We start from the raw sequence: 22110 nt of genomic DNA on the forward strand, positions 1-22110 counted from the left end.
CGCTAACAATAGTGCAGAGCTCAATGCGCTTCAGAAATAACCAGCTAAGGCAGTGGAAGCCAGCCTTTTGGCCACAAAGTAGACCCTGTATCCTCCCTGAGTGCCACTCAGCCCCTTTCCCTGTTTGATCTGGTGCTTTGCTTTCTGCTCTCTGCCTTATCTTCCACTGTTTCCTGCTCCCTCCCTGATCTGCAGTGTGCTACAGAACACATAAAAGCAGCCTGTGTTGCTTGTGATATGTGGTGTGGGTTGGTCACCCCTGAGATAAGGGATAACAGCAGCTGGTATGATTTACAGCAGGCCTCCCGGATGCTGTGGCTTGTGTAGGATGCCCCCAAATGCCCTTGCCTCCAGGCCCATCCTTGTTTGGTTTTTTCCCCCTTTAATAACTGACAGGCATAAACAACTGAATCTTGAACCACTGATCATTTACTCCCAGTACAAAACAGTTTCCCTGATACTTCCCAACAATGAGATAAGGAAGGACTTGCCATCCACAATGTTCTGGAGGGAAGTTCAGCTCTAGTATAAACAGACTGTTAGACACAAATGAGGGCCATGGGATTACAGAAACAGGATGCTAATTAACAGCTCTGAACTTCACCTGTGAGAACGATGACATTTTACACCATTAGCAAAAATATGGGAATGACCCTTGTATTTCCTGACAATAATTAGATGAAATTAAGTTTTGTTTCTTGAAAACTCAAAGTTCTGAAGTGTTTCTATCTAGGATTATGGTTTTTGACTCACTTTTTATTAACAATTTTTAATGTTATTTTCCAGACTGAATTCTGTGATTAACCACAGGAAGTCCAGTAAAGCAACATTTGCAAGGACACAGTGTAAAAAGCAGAGCAATGTGAAATTAATAACTTTTACTACTCTGCAGGAAAATGTGAAGAGATTAAGATCCTGAAAAACACCAGGATATTAAAAAGGAAACTTTTGATAAGAGAGAAATATAAAATGGATCATAGAATAAAGGAAGGAATATAATTTGGTTCAGGCTCACCCACAGTAGAAAGTTTTCCAGATTGTTTGATATACGTGTGTTGGAAAACATGATAGCAAATGTCTGTGTCGCTTGTATTCACTCACCAAGTAGCTTAGTCTTGTATGGCACTGAGCACTTCTGTATATGATGCTGGGTGAGATCAATGAGTGTTCAAGGAGCTCAGGATCTCAAGGAAATATTTAACAGTTTGCGCAATTCAGCCATGTTTCGACTTAGACAATTCTAAAGCGAGCTAACGCTTTAGGAACGTTTGTTCACCAGAGCGCCCCAAGGGATGACGACTAGGTCGAATGGTCATAAACTACTACAAGACCGTTTCAGGCTGGACATAAGGAAGAATTTCTTTACTGTCCGAGCCCCCAAGGTCTGGAACAGCCTGCCGCCGGAGGTGGTTCAAGCGCCCACATTGAACACCTTCAAGAGCAAACTGGATGCTTATCTTGCTGGGATCCTATGACCCCTGCTGACTTCCTGCCCTTTGGGCAGGGGGCTGGACTCGATGATCTTCCGAGGTCCCTTCCAGCCCTAATGTCTATGAAAATCTATGAATTATATATATATTTTACTCATAACACGAGTCTCCCCTCTTTCTCCACTGCACTTGTCAGTTTGTATAGCAAGGTGGATGATAGGTGAAAAACACATTCCCAAGCAAATGCATTTTGTAATCTTATTTTTTCCCCCCAAACATTACTTCTAGGGGCAAAACACTGTGTTTGAAGATTGAATAGAACACAGAGTGGAAGAGCCAAGCTGCCTTCAATTCTGTCATATGATGTCCCTATCTCCATCCTCAAGGAACTAGCTGTCTCCTTTCAAATGTTTGTCCATGAGCGGCCAACTGGGTTAGGATGCTCGCTGCTTACAGTACAATAATTCTTAGGAGCTGCACCATTTATCCATTGCCAGAAAGCCCCATGAACTACAGATGGGGGGAAATTTTGTCAGAATATTTAATCCCCACAGTGTACCATTTCAAGGATCATTAACTTTGGAGAGGACAGATATTACTGCTACCTGCATTTGCAAAGGGTGGTGTGCTAATTATAAGATAGCTAGCTATTGGTCTTACTCTAATATTTATAAGGTGGTTTGCCTTATTCAGTTAGAAGACCAATATGTGTATTACCATTTTCCACATACTAGTAAGTACCTCAGTGTCACTTGCCTGTGGTCTCATGTGCTTCAGATTTTATATAGACCGTAACTGATCTGACAGATGAGCTCTGTGCTGATGCACAAAAGGGGCTAAAAGAGAAGTGCAAGGACCTCTTTCTTCTTCGACAAATGATCACACAGCATGGTCTACACACAAAAGCTAACACCACACTCCAAAGGGAGAGATCTGTAAGAAAAGGGGGAGCTGTTTGGCTCCCAGATGCCTAGAGGCCACAATGTAGTCAGCTACATACACCTACTTTGAGGAACAGGAAAGTGCAGTCAAAGATACTTCTTCCTTTTGTTTGGGTCAATAGGGGTCATGATGCAAAAGAAACACCTGCCAATGCCCCTAATCTTTCTGCGAGCACTATTTACCATATTTACTTGAATACAAGGTGAGGTTTTTCCCCTGTTCAGCATGGGAGGCAGGGAGCCCCTCGTCTTGCATTTGAGTACAAGGCAGGGTAGAGGACCAGGCAGCTGTTGTGACTGACTTTGGCTCCAAGCCTGGGTCAAAGGCCCAAGTCAGAGCCACAACAGCTGCCTGTTTCCCCTCCATCTGTGCCCTCTCCAGCCTCCCCCATACCTTCTCCCCTCCCCACTTTAATGTAAGATGCAGCTCTGGCTCTGGCTCAATTCCCTCCGGGGCAGCGGGGGAAACTCTGTCTCCTGCCTCTCCAATTAGCAGGGGCATAGCTCCAGCCCCAGAACTGCTGCATGGTCAGGCAAGGGCCATGCCTCCATGTGCTCTGTGACCAAGGGGAATCAAGGCAGAGCTGCATCTGATAGCAAGGGAGGGGGGGCAGGGGCTGTGGGGAGCAAGCTGTAGAGGAAAGAAGTAGTGTGGGGGCAGAGGGCAAGGAGGCCACCTGTCCACCTGCAGCTGCTTTCACTGTAGCAGTGGGAGGGATGAATTTACGATGACCTTCTGTTTATCAAACTCTATACCTAGAAATGTACAACAAATTCATAAAGTGATCATATATAGCATTTAATTACTGGGGGATTGTCTTAAATTTGAAGTCGTCATTAATTTAGGTAAATATAATAATTCCAGTGGTCAGAGGGTTTAGAGTTGGTCCAAGTTACAATGGATCTAAATCTGAAATTCCCCATGTTCTCATGTACAGAGAATGAGCCAAGTTCTGAGGTTCAGATAGGTACCTTGGTCTTAATACTTAGGTATCACATCAATAAATTTGTTATAAAATGCCTTTAGGCAAACATGTCCAGGTCCAGGTGTAGAGTTTTAAGAGACTCAGCCTCAGGCCAAGACCATCCCTAATCCACTTCACAAAAAAACACTGCAGAGCCTTTTCAAGCAACAATATGTTTAAATCCTTGGGATATTCAATTTATTTAACTATAAAGTTGCTATGGGCACCTGCATTTATTTAAATACAGGATTTATTTATGATCTTGTCAAGTCTTGAGACTGGGCCTGCTGCCAAGTTTCTCTATTTTACATGCCACCCTGTCAAGCCAATTGCTTTAATTAAGTTGCATCAGATTCTTTCCTGACAGCTTCTGATGATGAAAACACGTGTAATGAGGAACTGGTTCCTTTTCATCTTGCCTGCAATTACTATCAAATTTATATAAAAATAGGGCACTTCTTTGTATATGACTACATGGCAGTGTCTCGTTTTCATAAGCAGAAGCTTGGTCCTTTTCAGTTCATTCCTGAGTACTTGATTTTCATGGCTAAGCATGCCCTTTCATTTTGGCCCAGTACTTCAGGAGGTAACACACACATGCACACACACACACTCGCAGCTAATTGCACTTAAACGTTTTTAGGATTTTAAATCTAAGCCAAGCATTCTACAGGCAAAGTCATCAAGCAGTTAAAAAATCCTATTGGGTAATTACCATAATGTCAATTTATTTTTTAATCATGGTGAAACTGTTTTGCTCTCAACCATGAAGAAGTAGTTTTACTGCAAGATGTATCATATCTATAGAGCCTCGCTGAAACACTGAACAATCTCATGGAACTAATAATGCAATTATGAAGCTAGTGACACATCTGAAAGCTGAATGGGACATGCCATCAAGCTATTCTTTCATGTATTATTGTTTTAAAATGAAAAAGTGGAGGAGGGACACACAGGGGCACATTAAATCTTTTCATCTGGCCCAATCCCAATTAGATGGGTCTGGCATTAGTACTCCAACTCAGTGTTGAGGACTTTGCTCTGGGCTGATCCTTGAAGAGGAGGAGGCGGGGGAAGAGGGAAGGTGTCCTACACACAGAGATTATGCTTACACATCTCACCATGCCCCCAAGTACAAGGCCTGGGCTGTCAGAGGCATTTCTGCATGGTCACACTAGTTTCATTACATTCAAGGCTTTATTTGGGCCATAAGATTTGGCACTTCATGGCTTTGTCTCTAGCTAGAACACTTGGGGAGTTCATTTATGGACCTCCCATGAGCATTAACCAAAGTCCTCCTTTGTAAATTCTTTCTCTGTGAAGGGGAGAATAGAGTTTATAGGATGCTCATCATCTTAAATACTATAGGTGCCAAATTGAGCCTCCAAAGCCTAACTCGGATTCACCTTCCACACCACTGAACGACAGGACGACAGCAATGCCATTGCTCCCTCACTCTCGGAGAATATGGTCTCTAGAGTGCAGCTTTGGGAATCCTCTCATGCAATTTCATGGATCAAGGATCTCTGCAGCGGTGTGACAGCAAGCCAGCTGCCAAAAGAACCAGGGCAGCTTTAAAGGCCAACACTTTGAACAATAAATAGATACAAAAGCGGAAATGCTGATTTAGGGTATTCTGACTTGGAGGGGAAAGTGGTTCAAAGAGAAAAATAAGCCAAAACTCTCCATATATCTGGCAGCTTTAATTCAGCCTTGAGCTGACTGGCAGAGAATAACGGGGGGAAAAAGCAGTCATCCCTATGCCTGTGAAGCGGGGAGAATATGGAAAACTACCCAATATGTGGAGGTTGCATATTAATATTTATCAGCTGCTATTTTTCTATGCTCAGGCTCTGCATCTTTTTAAAAAAGGAGAAAGAGGCAAGACATGACTAGCATTCATTTGAGTTTTGCCTGAAGATGCAGCTATGTATGCCCAAGGTAAGGAAGGCTACAGATTATTGTGGATGGGTAAAGCCCTTAAAACAATTACTCACAAAAGGTAATACAAAGACATTATCTACTAACAGAACACTGAATATAAATACCTGTATAAAATGCTATCTGCAAGTGATTTTACATTGCCCCCCTCAAAGCTATTATCTACCCATAGGAATATATTAACATCTAAATATGAATTTTTGTCAAGCCTGTCAGCAATTTCACTTCAGATACTGCTCTCCATTTTTCTGTGTGCCTCCCCACTATAATTAACTTGTGAAACCAATTCACTATGGAAGCCTACACATGGGCAAAACAGGACTATTCAGTAATCCTTCTGATGGCAGTTCTTCCCCCCTTAAGGGGGATCATTGACAGTTATTCTGGCTGCAAAATTTCTCTGAATTAAGATTTTGCTTTCATTTATAAATAATGTTTACTTGACCAGATGACTCTGGTAGAAAATTTGGACTTCAACACAACCAATGAAAAAGGCATCATACTACCGAGATCTTTATTTTCTAGAAGGGATAGATCCAATGAACTATCAGTGTTGTTTCAGTTAGCCAGCTGTACAATGGAAACTGAAGATTTTTGCCTTTCCCACCTCACATGCTTGCCAGTACTTCGTCCCCTGGAATACAGGCTGCCTGCAGGCAGTAATACCTATTACATAAACTTCTGGAACTACTACAGTCAAGATACGCTTGCAGATCATCTTCCCTATTCACTGACTTGAAAAACAGAGTGTTAGTTAAACCAGGCACACCGCTACTTGCTTGCATTGCTTTAAGACTCATAATAGCTACACTTTAAAACACAGCTGAGTGATAGCACATTTCAAATTTACACATATGCTTAATGTACAGTTTCAAGGACCCTAAAAATCCTCCAGTCTCTCCCATCCATTGCATCTGGAAAACTAGGTAACTACATTTTCTGGGAGTATCAGATGTACAGTTATTTAATATAATGATGTGATCAAAATACCAACCCAAAAGCAGATTAAACACACACAAACACAAGCTAATAGAAAATTCAACCAGTAGAAAATAAGCACTTTCTATAGAAACATTACTTTCTTTTTATATTTAATGAACCCACACTGATCTGTCACACCAAGTTTATACAGAGGACATCTACTGGCTTTGCTCGTGGGTAAAGCTTTCACCTCCAAACAATTTGCAAGTGTAGCCAAACTTTTTGCTACCAAGGTTCAAATTCTTAGGCTGGGCCAGTGCTTAAAATGGACAACATGTCTACCTATATTTATATAGACATCTATACAGACACACACACACACGAGAAATACTGTTGTAGCTGTCCACTCCTGCAGTATTCGGGTCTCCAATCTTCTTAGAATGTGAAGGCATATACCACTCCCACAACCACAATGTTTCCAATTGTTGCTATGATCGCAATCCATAATAGTATGGCATCATTTGAGGAGCGGGGCGTTTCTTCTGGCGGGTTCTGCATTGAAGCAGCTGCATGGACATTGGCCGATGAGTTAAACAAGGAGTATTCGGTACTAAAGTCCTCATTGGGTGAGTCCATGAAAGCTCCTCCCATAACAGGAAGCTGTGAAGGACAGAATTATGATTAGTATTAGAATGAAATTCAAAATTAACATTTGTTTTGTCCTAGAAGGTTATAATTTCAAATAAATAAGTCAGTGATGATCCCCTCTTTTGCTAAGTTTGCAGAGATCTCATGTGCATATTGGTATACAATGATCGTGCACACAAGAGTATCTTTCAGTATGCATATTCTTTGCAGTAAAGGTCACTAGATCTGACCATGTCTACAACGTGGCCCTAATTTTACTACTAGAGTAAAAACCATTAGCACCAAAAGGCTTAGTGTGATGAACAGAACTATTAAACGAGGAGACTAAAGAAATAACATAACAGAAAATTAAGTATATGATGCTTTTCCCACGTCACAGGAACATAGGACTGAAAGGAGACTTCTGGGGCACTATTCACAGACCATAATCTGTTTAAAAATTCCTGAAAAAGCACCCACTTCAAACTTCTCACACACCACAACTACAAGACAAGACCAGAGATACCATGACTCCCCTATAACTAACCACAGGTAAAAGCAGGAGAAACAAAGGCACTGCCAAACCTCTCTATCGCTGCAATGCAAGTATGCTCACAGGATTCTTGGAAGAGGACCATGCCCTACACACCATAGAGGAAGGCAGGAACCCCCAAAACCCTTACCAAACTGACTTGAGGGAAAAATCCTTCCTGACCCTAAATCTGGTGATTGGTTTGACTCAAGTAAAACAGCAAGATCCTCTGGCAGGAAAACTGTAAGATTTCTTGTTACCAGCAGGAGCAGTGGCTATGTACCTCAATCAAAGCCCCAGCCTTAGTCATAGGTCATAGCCAATGTCCCAAAACTCCAGAAGCCAATACAGGAGGAAAAGAAAGAGGCCTTCCTGGTCTACTGATGGTCACAGAAACCCTGAGGTATGTGATGCGCTATCAGGAAGTGACCAGGTAAATTCCATAGAACAAAGAGAACACAACAATCTCAATTAACACAACAATCCCAATTCTGCTTTTGCTAAAGCAGCTTCTGATCAATTTAACATTGCCTTCTTGTAATAGAAATCATTCATTGTTCCACTCTCTGGAATCAACAAACTCCCTTGTCAAGATGCCATATTCACAACTCTGAATAAACTACAGAAGACTTCAGAATTGATGCTGAAAGTCCTGACTTGCAGCTGGTGTTAATCTGTATAATTCATGGCATGATCTTTCATGGTCAAAGATCTGAACCAATGTGTTAAAAAAAACCCAGAGGAGCAGAGGGCTATCTGCTAAATGGAAAAAAAAGCTTTTAAAAACTGCCCTATAGACTTCTGTGGAGAAGGTGAAGTTGCCTTTCTCTTCTTAATAGGTAAGTTAGCACTGTACATGGCAGTTAAAAAAAAATGAAGAGAAAAAAAAAAAAGAACTCTGTAAGTTGGAAATTATTCAGTGTATGAGTCAGACTCTTAGGATATGGAAACTTCAAAGCACACTAACAGCACTGTAGTTAGAATTTAAATTGTGCTTCCAAGCTTGTCTTAGTCAATGCAGAATTTTATGTTGCGATAGTACAGCCAATCTCATGTACAAAGAGGAACAGTCACATCATTTTATCTTTCAACAAGCCTATTGGCTCCTAGTTTATTTAAGGATGAGCTTCAATATTGTTAGGCTAGTTCCACATCCTGAAGGCCTTAGACAAAATACCGTTTTGTTTCCTCTTCCTTCCTCATCTTGCACATGAAGGACTTCTATCCCTCAGCTGTGCTAACCTTTGTGACTTATCAGCCAGGTCTGTCCCCCACAATTATCTTTCTTTCTTTTTCTTTTTCCTTTTTTTGGTAGAAATTTTATTTTTGTAGGAAGTGGGAGGAGTGGAAAACATTTTGATGGATAACTTCAACCCAGCTTTAATCTGCATGTTCTCCCCTGTAACCATCTATGGCAAGAACAGCTCAAAGCAAATTAAGTGCTCTTGGGATGGCAGAGGGAGAGAGAGCTGGCTGTGAAAAGCACGACCACTGATTGGTTGTAGTCTTCTCTGGGGTCTAAAAATAACTTTCAATCATTTTCTGAAAATGCCTAAAAAGCAGCAAATTAGGGCCAAGAAACAAAGCTCCCAAGTCTGTTTTCATCTTCTTCAGTTAACTAAAGACATATAATTCTATTCCTAAGAATAGAATTCCTGCACATAGGCAGAGAGAGTTGATGATGATTCTGAGATGACTATTAGAGTTGTATCCAGAGACCACAGAAATATCCAGAGACCAGCTGTGAATCCTGGCACTCTTATGCAGGGACAGGTAGAAGAAACATTCACACCTTTAGTTAGGCACTTGATTTCAGGATGCAAAAGCTTGGAGTCATAACTAAAAGACAGACAATGCCTAGCTCCATAAATCAGTAATTCTCAACCTTTACAGACTCAGGGCACCCCTCCACAACTTCTGGAACTGAGCAGCAGCCCATTTAAAAAAATGAAATAACTTATTATAGTTCTTGTCTCCTTGCAAAGGAGCTAGGCAGTGATGGAAGGACAACACCCATGTAGCAATGAGCCTGAGCCTGCACTTCTCTTCTCACACTTTGCAGCACCCTTCAAAAAGATCTTGCAGTTGAGAATTGCTGCTATAGATCAAAAATGGTGGCTAGTTAACTTGAACTTTCATCACTGCATCCGGCCCTTCATATTCTTATGAAAGCCAAAGTTGAAAGGTAGATTTATTCTATGCAGGGAGAAGGCTTAATAGTCATTTCACTATGACAAGGACAGTTTACAATTACTGCTGGAAAGCCAGATTGCACAATGTACTGTGGCTTCCCCAGCACTCTCTGTGATGACAATCATTAGAAGTTAAGGATGCTCAGCACTTTGAGAGATTTGGCACGTGAAACACAACTCTTTTGCGCCTGCAGAGACTGGAGAAATAACAATGCTTAGTTGAGAGGCACTGTGATCAGTGATGTACAGAGTAGTCCAAGATCAAAATGTAAGTCAATTATAGAAACAAACTGCAATTATCCTCTTGCCCTAACATGAAATGATTCACTAACTTTCAGAAGCAAGGAGGAGAGGTCAACAAAACCCTGGTTAAGTTATAACTTCACAACGTGATTTTCTCTCCAAACCTTTAAGAACCTGGTGAAAGATTGTTGTTATTTGTACTCCAAAATCTGGTGAAGCACAGTTCCCTTGCAAATTAAGAAAATGGAAAAGAGCTCAAACAGATTTGTGAAAAGACTTTACAAATGAGAAGCCTGGAGAAGCTAAAGGTCACCTCATTTTAAGGACACTGCTGAGCCAGGACAGCTGTGAAAAATGTTTTTTCCTTAATTGTCCTCATGAATCACTGTTACAAAAACATTAGATTTTTGTTGGATGGGAAACCACTAACAAGCAACCTCAAAATGACACTTTGAATTGCCATGGGACTTGTTGTGTGCATAACCGGTGGTGTCTCTACCATGAAGATTTGTTGGGAAAAAAAGTGTTCCAGTAATTGCTACAACTGGCTTTTCATCTAAAGTCCTTAAAAACTTTTCCGTTTAAATAGTATATAAACATATTTTACATTCACAATTGTTAGAAATCTCAAAAACTCAGTGTTGTATTATTAAAAAAGATCACGTTTCCTAGGGTTTAGACTACATCATTTGAAAAAGTCCTTGGAAAAAATTATTAAGTCAACACATGGAGGTTTACTTATTGGGGAGAGGGTAGAAGAAGAATGCATTTACTGCAAGCACCATGTAATAAAACAGCATTGTTGTTATTATTCAACAGGGTCTTTAGGCACCCATTACAGTCTCCATTAAAATTAAATGACTATTCCCACTGGTATTAACAGAAGATAGATCAAAATTCAATAACATTTCCGTTATACTTTCCATCTCTTCTTTCAGCCATTAGCAACCATTTCTTTCTGAATCAAAAAAATAATTCCTGGTTATTAGTGAGAAGCTGATCATATCATCCATAAAGATTATGAATGAGAAAATGTGGGGTGAAATAAAAAAACCAATAAAACTGACCATTTCTGTCAGTTATTTCCCTTTAAGAAAACAGAAATTAGTTAAAATTACCTCAATCATCAAAAGGAACGTGCGAGGAGGAAAGCAATCAATTTATAAATTTAGGATATTTAGTCTTAGTTTAGAATTGTAATTCTGAAAACCGATTTAGTGATCGTTTTAGAAAACAAAAGCATATGGCGTTTAAGAAAAAAGGGCAGATCAGATCTCTGAATATTAGCTCCTGCACTAAAAGTCTGGGTTTGCAGGAGTTAGAGAAGATGAATGGCTTCTCTAGAGATTACACACTCATTGTGGGAAAAGCCTCTGTAAAATCAATTCTCTCTAAAAATTGGCTTCCTAGTTCCCATAAGCATAGGTGTGTGTAGGAATCAATAGGTCCAGGAAGCAGTGGGGGAGTGAAAACATGGCCTCAGCTGCTTAGGGTCTGAGAAACACTCAGATCTGGGCCTTAGGGTTGGGCAATGTGGGCGACTGCCCAGGGCACCATGGTCAGGGGATCACCCCCCTCCTCCCCCCCATGCTCTCATCAGAGCTCTCCCCCCAGCACACTGTGGCCGATCCCTGCCCCAGGCAGGAGGAGTGATGCCCAGCCCGCCACTCACCTCTAGCCACTGCTCAGGAGCAGCCGAGTCAGGCAGTGTAGGCAGCAGCAGCAGTGCCTGCCCATCCACCTGCCTGGGGCACCATGTTGCTTCACCTCCCTCCTGGACTGTGCTCTGCACCCCTGCCTGCAGCAGTGCCACCAACCTAATGGGAGGCAGAGGGGCACTAAAATACAAGTTCTCTCAAGGTGCCATTGTCCCTGAGGCCAGCCCTGAGTGCATTGTTAATCAGTCAGCAAGATTCATTTCAAAGCCTGATTCATTCAATTTCTGTGATGAGAGAGTGATTCCACTATACCAGTGGTGCTCAACTTTCTGGCCTTGAATGCCGGATCCACCTGCGTGTGTTAGTCCCCACTGCAGAGTGAACCTGCTCACCAACATGATCTAGCATGCAGGACCATGTCATCCAGCCCATGGGATTCCCCACAGCTCTGGAAATTTGGCAGCAGGAGAGCAGCAATTAATACTGCTACCATTCCCCTGCTGCTGAATTTCAGGATCTGTGGTGAGCCTCATGGGCCAGAGGACATCCCATGGGTGAGAGGTTGAGTATGACTGCTCTATGCAGTACAAACAGGATATACACTTACAATCACATTTCCCTCTGAACAAAAATAAAAACCTCAAAGACTGAGAAGTTTTATATGTTTGGTGGCTGTACAACCATACCCTTCCCTCTGGGAAGTACAGTTTCTGTTAAAGTGGTCTCTCAAGTGACATGTGCTCATCAAAAGATACAGAAAAAAAAACCACGCAGGCAGACCTTGATGGAAGTCTGGCCTTCCACATAGCACAGATCTGTCTCCATGGACCCCAGTTCTGCAGCACTGCTATATGCTGCCCTTGCCTGAGATCAGAAGAGAAGGGGCATTACAGAACATACCACCATCACACTCGTTGTGCAGGTTCATGACTTGGACATCATCTATGACTTGTACTTCCCTCCAGGTCCCTGGAGGTTATGCAAAAATTGTACAGATTCCTTATGTATAACATTGATATGGCAGACCATTTTCAATCCACTAACTCATCATCTTGCATACCAATTAGGGCTTTTCCCTGCCTTTCTCTAGCTTTGACCAATGCAATTTTGCTCAGAACGTGGCTGCAAAGATCATTTCTTGAATTATTGTTTTAACTATGTGACTCCTCTCGCTGCATCCATCCACACCCCTTCAAACACAGGATGCTTATCTTTACTGTCAAGGCACTTCATGGCATCTTATCCTATCTATCATCTCTCATTCATCAGTGAAATGTCAGCTGCCACTTCCAGTTAGCCATCAGTTACTTGTTAAGTTTCCAAGCAAGCACCTTCATAGAAAATTAGGGGTGGAAGGGAACTCAGAATGTCATTTAGTCCAATCCTCTGCTCAAAGCAGAACCATCCCCAACTAGATCATGCCAGCCAAGGACTTGTCTACCTGAATCTTAAAGACCTCTAAGGATGGAGATGCCACACCCTCTCTGGGTAACCTGTTTCAGTACTTTACTACCCTCCTAGTAAGGAAGTTTTTTCTTATTTTTTACATAAACTTGCATTGCTGCAATTTGAGACCATTGGTCCTCACTCTGTCATCTGCCATCACTGAGAACAGTTTAGCTCCATTCTCTTTGAAACTCCCCTTCAGGTACTTGAAGGCTGCTATTAAATTTCCCCTCAGCCTTCTCTTCTCCAGGCTAAATAAGCCCAGTTCCCTCAGCCTCTCCTCATAAGTCATGTTTCCTAGCCCTCTTATAATTTTTATTGCTCTCTGCTGGAATCTCTCCAATTTGTCCACATCCCTTTAGGGGGTCCAAAACAGGACATAGTACTCCAGGTGTGGCCTCACCAGTGCTGAACAGAAGGAAATAATCACTCCCCTTGATCTGCTGGCAACACTCGTGCTAATGCAGCCCAGTATGCTATTACCCTTCTTTGCAACAGGAGCAAGCTGTTGGCTCATATTCAGCTTATTTTCCACTGTACCTCCCAGGTCCTTTCCTGAAGAGCTACTGCTTAGCCAGTCAGTCCCCAGGCTGTACCGGTCCATAGAATTATTCTGCCCTAAGTGCAGGACTTTGCACTTGTCATACATTCATAGACTGTAAGCCCGGAAGAGACCTCAGAAGATCATCGGGTCCAGCCCCCTGCACCAAGCAGGAAAGATAACTGGGGGTCAGGTGATCCCAGCAAGGTTATTGTCTAGTCTCCTCTTGAAGACTTCTAGGGTAGGTGATAGCACCACCTCTGGAGAGAGCTTATTCCACAGTCTGCACACCCTGACTGTGAAGTTTTTTCTAATGTTTAGCTGAAATGGTCTTCCAAGAGTTTGTGGCCATTACTCCTTGTTTTCCCCTTGGGTGCCCTGGTGAACAGTTGCTCATCGCGCCCTTGATGTACCCCCCTTGTGTAGCAGTAAGCTGCTACCCGGCCCCCTCTCAGCCTTCTTTTCCTCAGATTGAAGAGTCCCAGATCCCTCAGCCTTGCCTCGTATGGCTTGCCTTTTAGGACTCTGATCATATGGGTGGCTCTTCTTTGGACTCTCTCAAGCTTTCTCTCTCTCTCTGCTTGTTAAATTGTGGTGCCCAGAACTGGATGCAGTACTCCAGCTGCAGTCTCACCAGTGCTGAGTGGAAGAATCACTTCCTTGGTTTTGCTGGAGATGCATCGATTGATGCATGCCAGAATATTATTTGCCCTACTGACTACAGCATTACACTGCTGGCTCATATTCATACCGTGATCTATTTTTACCCCCCAGGTCCCTTTTATTTGTGGTGCTAGTCAGTTTGGTGCCGCCAAGCAAACTCCCAAAGTGAAGCACTTTACGTTTCTCAACACTGAACTTCAAACGATTCTGATCCACCCAACTTGCTAGCTCTACGTCCACCTGTATCTGTAGCCTATTTTCAAGCATGACCATGCTCCCCCGTAACTTGGTGTCTTCCGCAAACATGGCTAGTGAGCTCTTCACCCCAACATCCAAATTGTTAATAAAGATGTTGAAAAGTAGTGGTCCGAGCACCAACCCCTGTGGGACACCGCAGCCCACTTCTCGCCAGGATGACACAGATCCATTCACTACGACTCTGCATCCTTTCCTGCAGCCAGTTTCTCACCCACCTGACTGTCTCAGAGTTAAACTCACAATCCTCCAATTTTCTCACAAGGACATCATGGGATAGTAAGACCTTTTGGAAGTCTAGGTATACAATGTCAACCTGGTCTCCTGTCCAGGTGTCTAGTTACCTGCTCATAGAAGGAGATGAGGTTGGTAAGGCAAGACCTGCCTACGATGAAGGCATGGCTGGCTGTCATTCAGCATCTTACCTTTTGAAAGCTTATCACAGATATACTCCTCAAACTTTTCTGGGAATTTCCTTAGGATGGAAGTTAAAGTGACTGGCCTATAGTTAGCTGGGTCCTCCCTCCTGCCTTTCTTGTGGATGCGCACAACTTTGGCCCTCTTCCAGTCCTCAGGGACTTCTCCAGAGTGCTACAAGTTGTGGAAGAGTTTTGCCTGTGGTTCCTCAATGACTTTGGCCAGCTCCAGTCCTACTATTGCAGTAGGAGCTGGCTCAGCACTCTTGGACAAAGATCATCCGGTCCCGCTCCTAATTTTTTCAATTCGTCATACACCAATTCTATGGCAATAGTAGGAAGGCAATTATTCCTACCATGCTCATCCTGTACTCTATATGGAGATGTTTTCCCCTTGTCCTTATTGAACCTCATGAGTTTTTAGCCCAATCCTCCAATTTGTCTAGGTCTAGCTGAATCCTAGCCCTACCCTCTAGTATATCTACTACTCCCTTCAGCTTGGTGTCATCTGCAAGCTTGCTAAGGGTGCACTCCATCCCATATTCCAAATTGTTGATGAAAGTATGGAACAGAACTGGTCCCAGAACTGCCCCACTCCACTTGATACTGGTTGCCAACTAGACAAAGCTATTGATTACTACTCTTTGAGATGACAATCCAGCCAGTTTTTTATCCACTTTATCTAGAAGCATTAACTTACATCTTCCACGCTGGACTGGAAGGGGAACAAGTTGCAAGTTGGAGGCAGCTTGGTTTTAACCATTGCTTTGTCTGTTCCCTAATTCCATCCCTTCACACCTAAGCCACAACCTTCCTGGGCCCTTGGAGCTGAACTTCAAGGCTAGGGACAGACATTATACATAAGCCAGTTTAAGTGATCACAACTGGTTTAAACCTGTAACAGAACATGTTTAGTGCATATAAACCAGTTTGAAATATCTGAAACCGGTTTGAGATAAACCTGGTTGCATGTAGTATCAGACTTAACTAATTTGGCTGAAACCAATTTATGCAATGTCTATCCTAGACCCCTTGCTGGTTGAAGTTAAATCAAGAGTCCCCCAGCATCCTGGCATGCTCTCTGGGCTGAGCCGGGCTCTCTGCTCCACAGTAGGGCTGGCCCCACCCCTCTGCTCCCTATCTGGAGCTCTGGAGCAGACTTCTAGGCACAGCAGGGTCTGCTAGACTTCACGATTCATCATTTGATTAAAGCTGTAACTTTCCTAGTTAGTGTGGAGCACCGAAGTGCTGATAAGTCTTTATCACCGGATTAGCAAAACAATAGCCTCTCTCCACATAACTTCAAACTTCTTAAACAGCTTACTGGCTGACTTGTTCATTAACTCCGAAGTGGCAACACTCCTGCCCCTTGATCAGCCAGAAGGGAAAAGCCTGCCGACTGTGTAGGCAGACGTCCCTAATGAGAGTCCTGCCAGGGCCTGGCCACACCCACCGCAGCTCAGCTCCCTGCAGAAGGGCAGGGAGGGCTGCTCTAGCAACTTGGAGCCACTATTCAAGGTTCCAGTACAGCACAAACACACACAACATGGCCAACATCAGCTTGCAACCCTCCAATACACCATAAAAAGTGTGGGAACAGATAGCTTTCACCATCTAAGAGTCATTCATGGTAAAGTGGCTCATCTGACATTGAGGGGCTTTTAGTGACCCATGATAAATGGTTGACTTGCAGCACCTGGTATGGATGTACTGTATTTTTAAAAAAACAAAATTTGATCCTCTCTATTTGTTAGCAGCACTTCATATTTACTTCCAAATGTGCAGTTAATACTGACTGTTTGATGATAGTGGCTGTCTCCTTAATAAGAGATGTCCCTTAGCAAAAAACTATGTTACTAACATTGCCCTCCTGTTTTCTGGTGGTAAAGGGTCATCCACTGATTACTGAAATAGCCAACAATTTAGGAGGCCTGGATCCAAGCATCTGGACTGCCACTTCCTGCACCTTAGTCTGCCATCCGTCAAAGGGTTGTAGTAATACTTCTTCATCTCACAGGAGGTTCTGGAGGGCAGGTACATTAAAGCCTGTGAGGCCCTCAGCTGATATTACTGAAGGGAGTTACACAGGCCTCTTGAATAGATAAACAGAAGACCAGGAACAAGAAGGCATGCAATAGACAGGAGATATCACTGATATACACACAGACACCCAGCTGTTATGAACATGACAAACCCCCACTAAAAGCAGCTGAACATTTTCCCATCTCTCTGAATACTTGGACTTCGCTGTAGTCTGAAGTAGATAACAATGTTCCTATTAATTTGGTGTATTTGAGGCTTGGCAAACAGAAACACCTTTGCAAATGCCAGAGCATATCACTATATTAAAAGACCAGGCGTGAAGGGTATTTAGAAAGGTTGTCTCCTAATGTGAGCTCCTTTCCCCAACAGTCAGCGTGATGAATGCAGTATAAGCAGACAAAAAGAGCACTGCAATATAGTGAAGTGTGAAAAGTTTCTGCCCACCCCCCCAAAGACTGCAGATAAGAGCAATTAGGACTAACAGTAAGTTGCTTTTTGATGGTTTTTGAAAACGAGAGTTTGTGCGGTTATCTGCCTACAGCTGTTTAATTAAACTGCAAATTGTCAAGCAAGCACTAATAAGAAATTCCTGTGGCTAATGACAGTGCACAAGTCCAGTCAATTGCTTTTGCTGTGGAGCAGAACTGATAGATACACAACTTGGATTCTGGTTGGTTAGACAATGAAGTAATGATTAAACAGAAAGGGAAATTCTAAGCAACTTCCTATTTATGGTGCAAAATTTGCAAGACAAAATAAGTGGAAAGAAACAGCTTAGAAAGCATAGATTCAAGGAGAGAAGTTCAACAACAGTTGAGAGGAGAGCTACTGAGAAACCCAGACCAACAACCTTAGAAGTAATAGTGTCTAATGCCTCAAGATTTTTTTAAATGAGGAACAGTATTTTTCAAGTAGAAGTTGGTGGTTCAAATCCAGCCCCCTTCTTTAGAAGAAATTCGAATCATCTGATGGCTGTGTAGTAGCCCAATTCTGGGTTAGAGCAGATAAGTTTCTATAAGGTGTCTGGCACATGTTTTAGTAGTTACAGCACAGATGCCAAGTTTTAACAGACACAGAGGGAGAATTATCCTCTTCCCCTGTTAATGGGATGTACACATCAATATTGATGTTCATTGGTTAATATGCAAAAATTTGCATTGATCCTGTCCAGATTTACCTATTCTGTGGATAAAGATTTTAAATCTTTCAGCCATAAAGATGGTACATTTAATTAAATCAATATACATTTTAGTCAACATTACCACCAGGCTTACTGACACATAAAGCAATTTTCTACTTTGTATCTTGTAGTGCCTTAAGACTATTAAACATTTAACCCCTGTCTCCAACACTCCTGTAAAGTATTATGCCCATTCTCTAGAAGTATAAACTAAAACCCAGTAGCACTATTTTTCTGGAGAAAGCAAATTACTCCTATTGAAGTCAACAGGATTTTCTTGGATGACAGGAGAGGATTAAGCTTTTACTTTTTCGTTAAGTGACCTGCCCATGGCCACACATCAGGTCAATGTCAGAGGAGGACAACAGAACCAGAGGACTGGATAACTGAGTTAATTTACACATACTCAGTTACTACTGGCTTCACAGGAAGCAACATGCATCACCACTAGAAAAAAAAAATCAATGTTTGTGGCCCCTCAGTCCCAGCCCCTTGGTTCTAAACACTGAGCCATATTTTCTTCCCAAGGATTACAGGGTATTTCTTTCCAGTAAAGATCTAAATCTACAACTAAAAAGTTTGCAGGTTGGGCCCCTCTAGTTAGCAGAAAAATCCCATATTATGTCAAATGTGACTTAAAAAAAATGCCAGGAGGAGTCATCTTTACTTTTCAGCAGTGCTGTTCTTATCATCACATCAGTTCACAATTTGCATTTGTCTGTGTTGCTGAATAACAGCATAACGTCAAAGATGCTAAATAGTATGATATCTTAAAAATATTACATATTTCAGAGATTGCAAATCCTTAGTAGCACTAGCGTTGACTGAGGTGTTACAATTCACTTTAGTTATGCTTACCTATAGTAATGGCTTTAGGGAGTCAGCTGTGACCTAGTATTTAGATTTTGTTACAACGTGCTTTTAAAAGTCTTATGTGATTAAAGACATGTTGGGCGGGTTCCCACGTGCAGGGGCACATGGTCTGTGATGCCACAAGCTGTACATGGGGAATGTGAAAACATGCACCATGCTGCAAATTTGTAACACAGTGGCAAAAATCCTGGCAAAAAAATACCTCCAGGAAAAAAAGCAGCACAGAGCACACATCAGTGGTGTGCATTGAAACAAATGGAGGGCTGACCATCCAGAGCAACACCCTGGCTGCCAGCCAGGTTCTGTGCTCCTGGGTCTGCACCCCTGCTGCATCAGGACACCAGTTAATACTGCTGGGCTCCGCACCATCAGGCTCCCCTAGTCCTACCCAGGACAATTTGCTGTATGCCAAATCGCATGTACAGGGGTGTGCAATGGGGCACAAAACAGTGGTACAAATCTGTGCCACTACTATTTGTACCTCTACAAGCGCACGCCCCTGGCATGTGGGGACCTACCCTTCAGGGTTACTTTTAATTTTACAAAGCCAAATAAACACACCCATAATTTGTTTGTAGCATTTGAAACTGCAGTATTGTGCTTTGAAGTGAAATTGATTTAGAAGCTAGTTACAAACAACTCTAATAATTCATTGCCCAAGATGGTAGAAATGCAAGAGGTGTACAAATAAAGTTACAATTTTATTCTTTTTAAGACATTAAGCTTTTCAATAGTTTTTAAACAAAGCAGATATCCACAGCAAAATGATAACCACAGAGTCATTGTTTTTCTCACCCTCAACCTCTTTCATGCGCACGTATGCTTGCACACAGCGCATGTCACTAACAGAGGGTTTTCTCTCTAATAAAAGTATGGAAGTTATTGTGATTGCTTGTCTGACAACAACATCTGTAGGCCCAGTTCCAGTGTCCAAACATACAAAGCCCATCCTTACATACTTGCAATTTAGCTGGCATTGCAATACTCAGAATATTCAAAATTAATTTGTCAAGTTGATTAGTCAAATTGTATTAAAGCCCCGTGTAACAGACTCAGTCACAATTAACTGAATTAAACTTACCTCCCATGTAATTCAATTAAACCAAATTTAATTTTAAATGACAGTTGTCCACCCAGGGGTTTAGTGAAGTTTAATTTCTCCATTTTAAACTCTTACCTTTAATTTGAATGATTTTTCCTTAATGCCCTCATATGAACATGTCTAAGCAAGACATTTTATTTACTTTTAAACATACTTACAGTAGAAGAGAAGTCTCTTTCTATTGAAACTCAGAATTAAAGAGATTTGCCATTGATGGGGGTGGGGAACACACCAAGACTTTATCAGTTATTTTTAACCTGTCATTAAGCTCCCTTTGCATCCCCATACTTCTGCTTATTCTATTCAAATAGCAACATTCAACTCTCTATCCTCTGCATATTGGAAAGGAGCTTCTTGTTATTTTTGTTGACCTTCCTCTTCTGATATACATGTGCGGGGGCCAGATAAAATCTGACACTGTCCTTTCCACAGCTTCTCACAGTTTTACTTGAAATAGGGCATTTGACAGAATCTTGCATTCTGCAGGACTGTATACAGCCAGTGGCACTGGAGAAAATACCTCTGTAGTTGGATCCTTTTTGGAAGGCTATTCTGTTAAAATCAGTTTTAGAGAATGATGCAGAGAACTGGAATATAAATGGATTTAACTTCTTTCTTTCTTTTGTTGTTGTTGTTGTTAGATCTGAATAGGTAACATTCCAACCTCCCCAATGGCAGAACAGTCACTGATTTTCTTCTGCAAGATTACATCTGCCTCCTTGCTGCTCAATTCCTTCCTCAAATAATCTTTATCATCTCCACAGAGAAATCCACTCTATTCAAGCTAATTATCCCCCTCCATCAACTGCAGTTCAATGTGATGCATTTTTAATTCTCCTGCTAGGTCTGAAAATAAGTGTTGGGGGGAATGGGGAACCCTACTGTCAATAAAATACCTGCCACATACTTGAATACAGAACACGTCCTTATCTTAGCTTTCAAGAGATCACTTCACCAAGCATTTCCTTGTGTCTAATGCTAACAGCACCCCAAAGTGGAAAAGAATAAGTTCTTAGAAAGGAAGAGAAATGTAAATGTCAGTCACACTATTAAAAAGTTTCCAACCCAATTTGAATGATGAAAGGCAATTCTTTTCCATTATAAAAGGTGGTGAATTTCATATTCTGCTTTTGTGGGCAGTGCACCAGTGCACCAAGTCCCTTTGCATGGGAGGTCATTTTCAGCAGTTGTTCCTTAGGTCTAAAATTCCCTTGTTCTTGAAGCATGCCAGAACCTGAGCCTGGGCATTTTCTGAAAGGCATTTAGCAAACAAAGCTAGGCTGAGTTATTGTTTAGGACAGTAATTTTCAACCTGTGGTCCACAGACCCCTAGGCGTCCACAGGCGGTGTCTAAGGTTAGGGAAAGAAGTTACACAAAAACCAGTTTAATTAATCAGAAACTGATTTAAACCTGTAACAGAACAGAAGTACAGTGCACATAAACCAGTGTCAGCCATTTTGAAACTGGTTTAAGATAAACCTGGTTGAATGTTTTGTCAGACTTAACTGATTTGGGTCAAACAGGTTTATGAAACTTCTGTTCCTGACCCCTTCCTGGTTCAAGTTAAATCGCAGTCCCCCAGTATCCCAGCATGCTTTGCAGCCCTGGGCTATGCTGTGCTGTGCTGTCTGCTCCAGAGAGCAGGGCTGGCCCTGCCCCTCCACTCCCTAGCTGGAGCAGTGAGGGCTGCCTCACTGGTCTCACTGTCACTGCAGACAAAACCTGGGTGGGGTCTGGGGCCAGGGAAGGGAAGGTTAAATTCATCTTCCCCGGAGTACGGAGCTGCCCTGCTGGCTTATTTAGTGCTGGCTGTGACTGTGGATTACACACCACAGAGGCACCTAGAAGCAGGAAGAGGAAGCAATGAGCAACACTGTAGAGTCCCCTGTCCCCCGCTGCTCCATCCTCCCCGGCTTCTGGCTAGAGCTACTGCAGGCATATGGCTGCATTTCCTGAATCAAAAGTGAATGAGTGTTCATCTGCTTATCAGTTCAATCTCTGCAGTTTAGATGAACCTGCAAAGACTGAGTCAATTCAGCCCTGGGCTTTTTGACTGTGTGTACTTAGCCCCTACCTCTGGCTTGTTCTCATCTTTTTGACCCCACGTATCTTCCCTTCTTGGCATCCCAGTGAACCAGCT

At 42.3% G+C, this 22110-nt stretch overlaps 1 protein-coding gene across 7 annotated transcripts in view; it reads right to left on the reverse strand.

The window, feature by feature from the left end:
* Positions 1-4771: 4771 nt before the first annotated feature.
* Positions 4772-22110, reverse strand: part of CUNH14orf132 (chromosome unknown C14orf132 homolog) — a 169334-nt gene continuing 151995 nt past the window's right edge. For 2 of the 7 annotated variants that reach the window (XM_014524569.2, XM_025215192.1), the window contains exon 2: positions 4772-6858. In XM_014524569.2, coding sequence (XP_014380055.1) covers positions 6634-6858 — 225 coding nt within the window. In that variant the 3' untranslated portion in view covers positions 4772-6633. Of the gene's footprint in view, positions 6859-7640; positions 9951-22110 lie in introns of those variants that run through there. The other 5 variants (XM_014524568.2, XR_003096174.1, XR_003096173.1 and 2 more) reach the window with 5 other exon arrangements.

The sequence above is a fragment of the Alligator sinensis genome, unplaced genomic scaffold (assembly GCF_000455745.1).
Source record: "Alligator sinensis unplaced genomic scaffold, ASM45574v1 scaffold47_1, whole genome shotgun sequence".
Lineage (NCBI taxonomy): Eukaryota > Metazoa > Chordata > Crocodylia > Alligatoridae > Alligator > Alligator sinensis.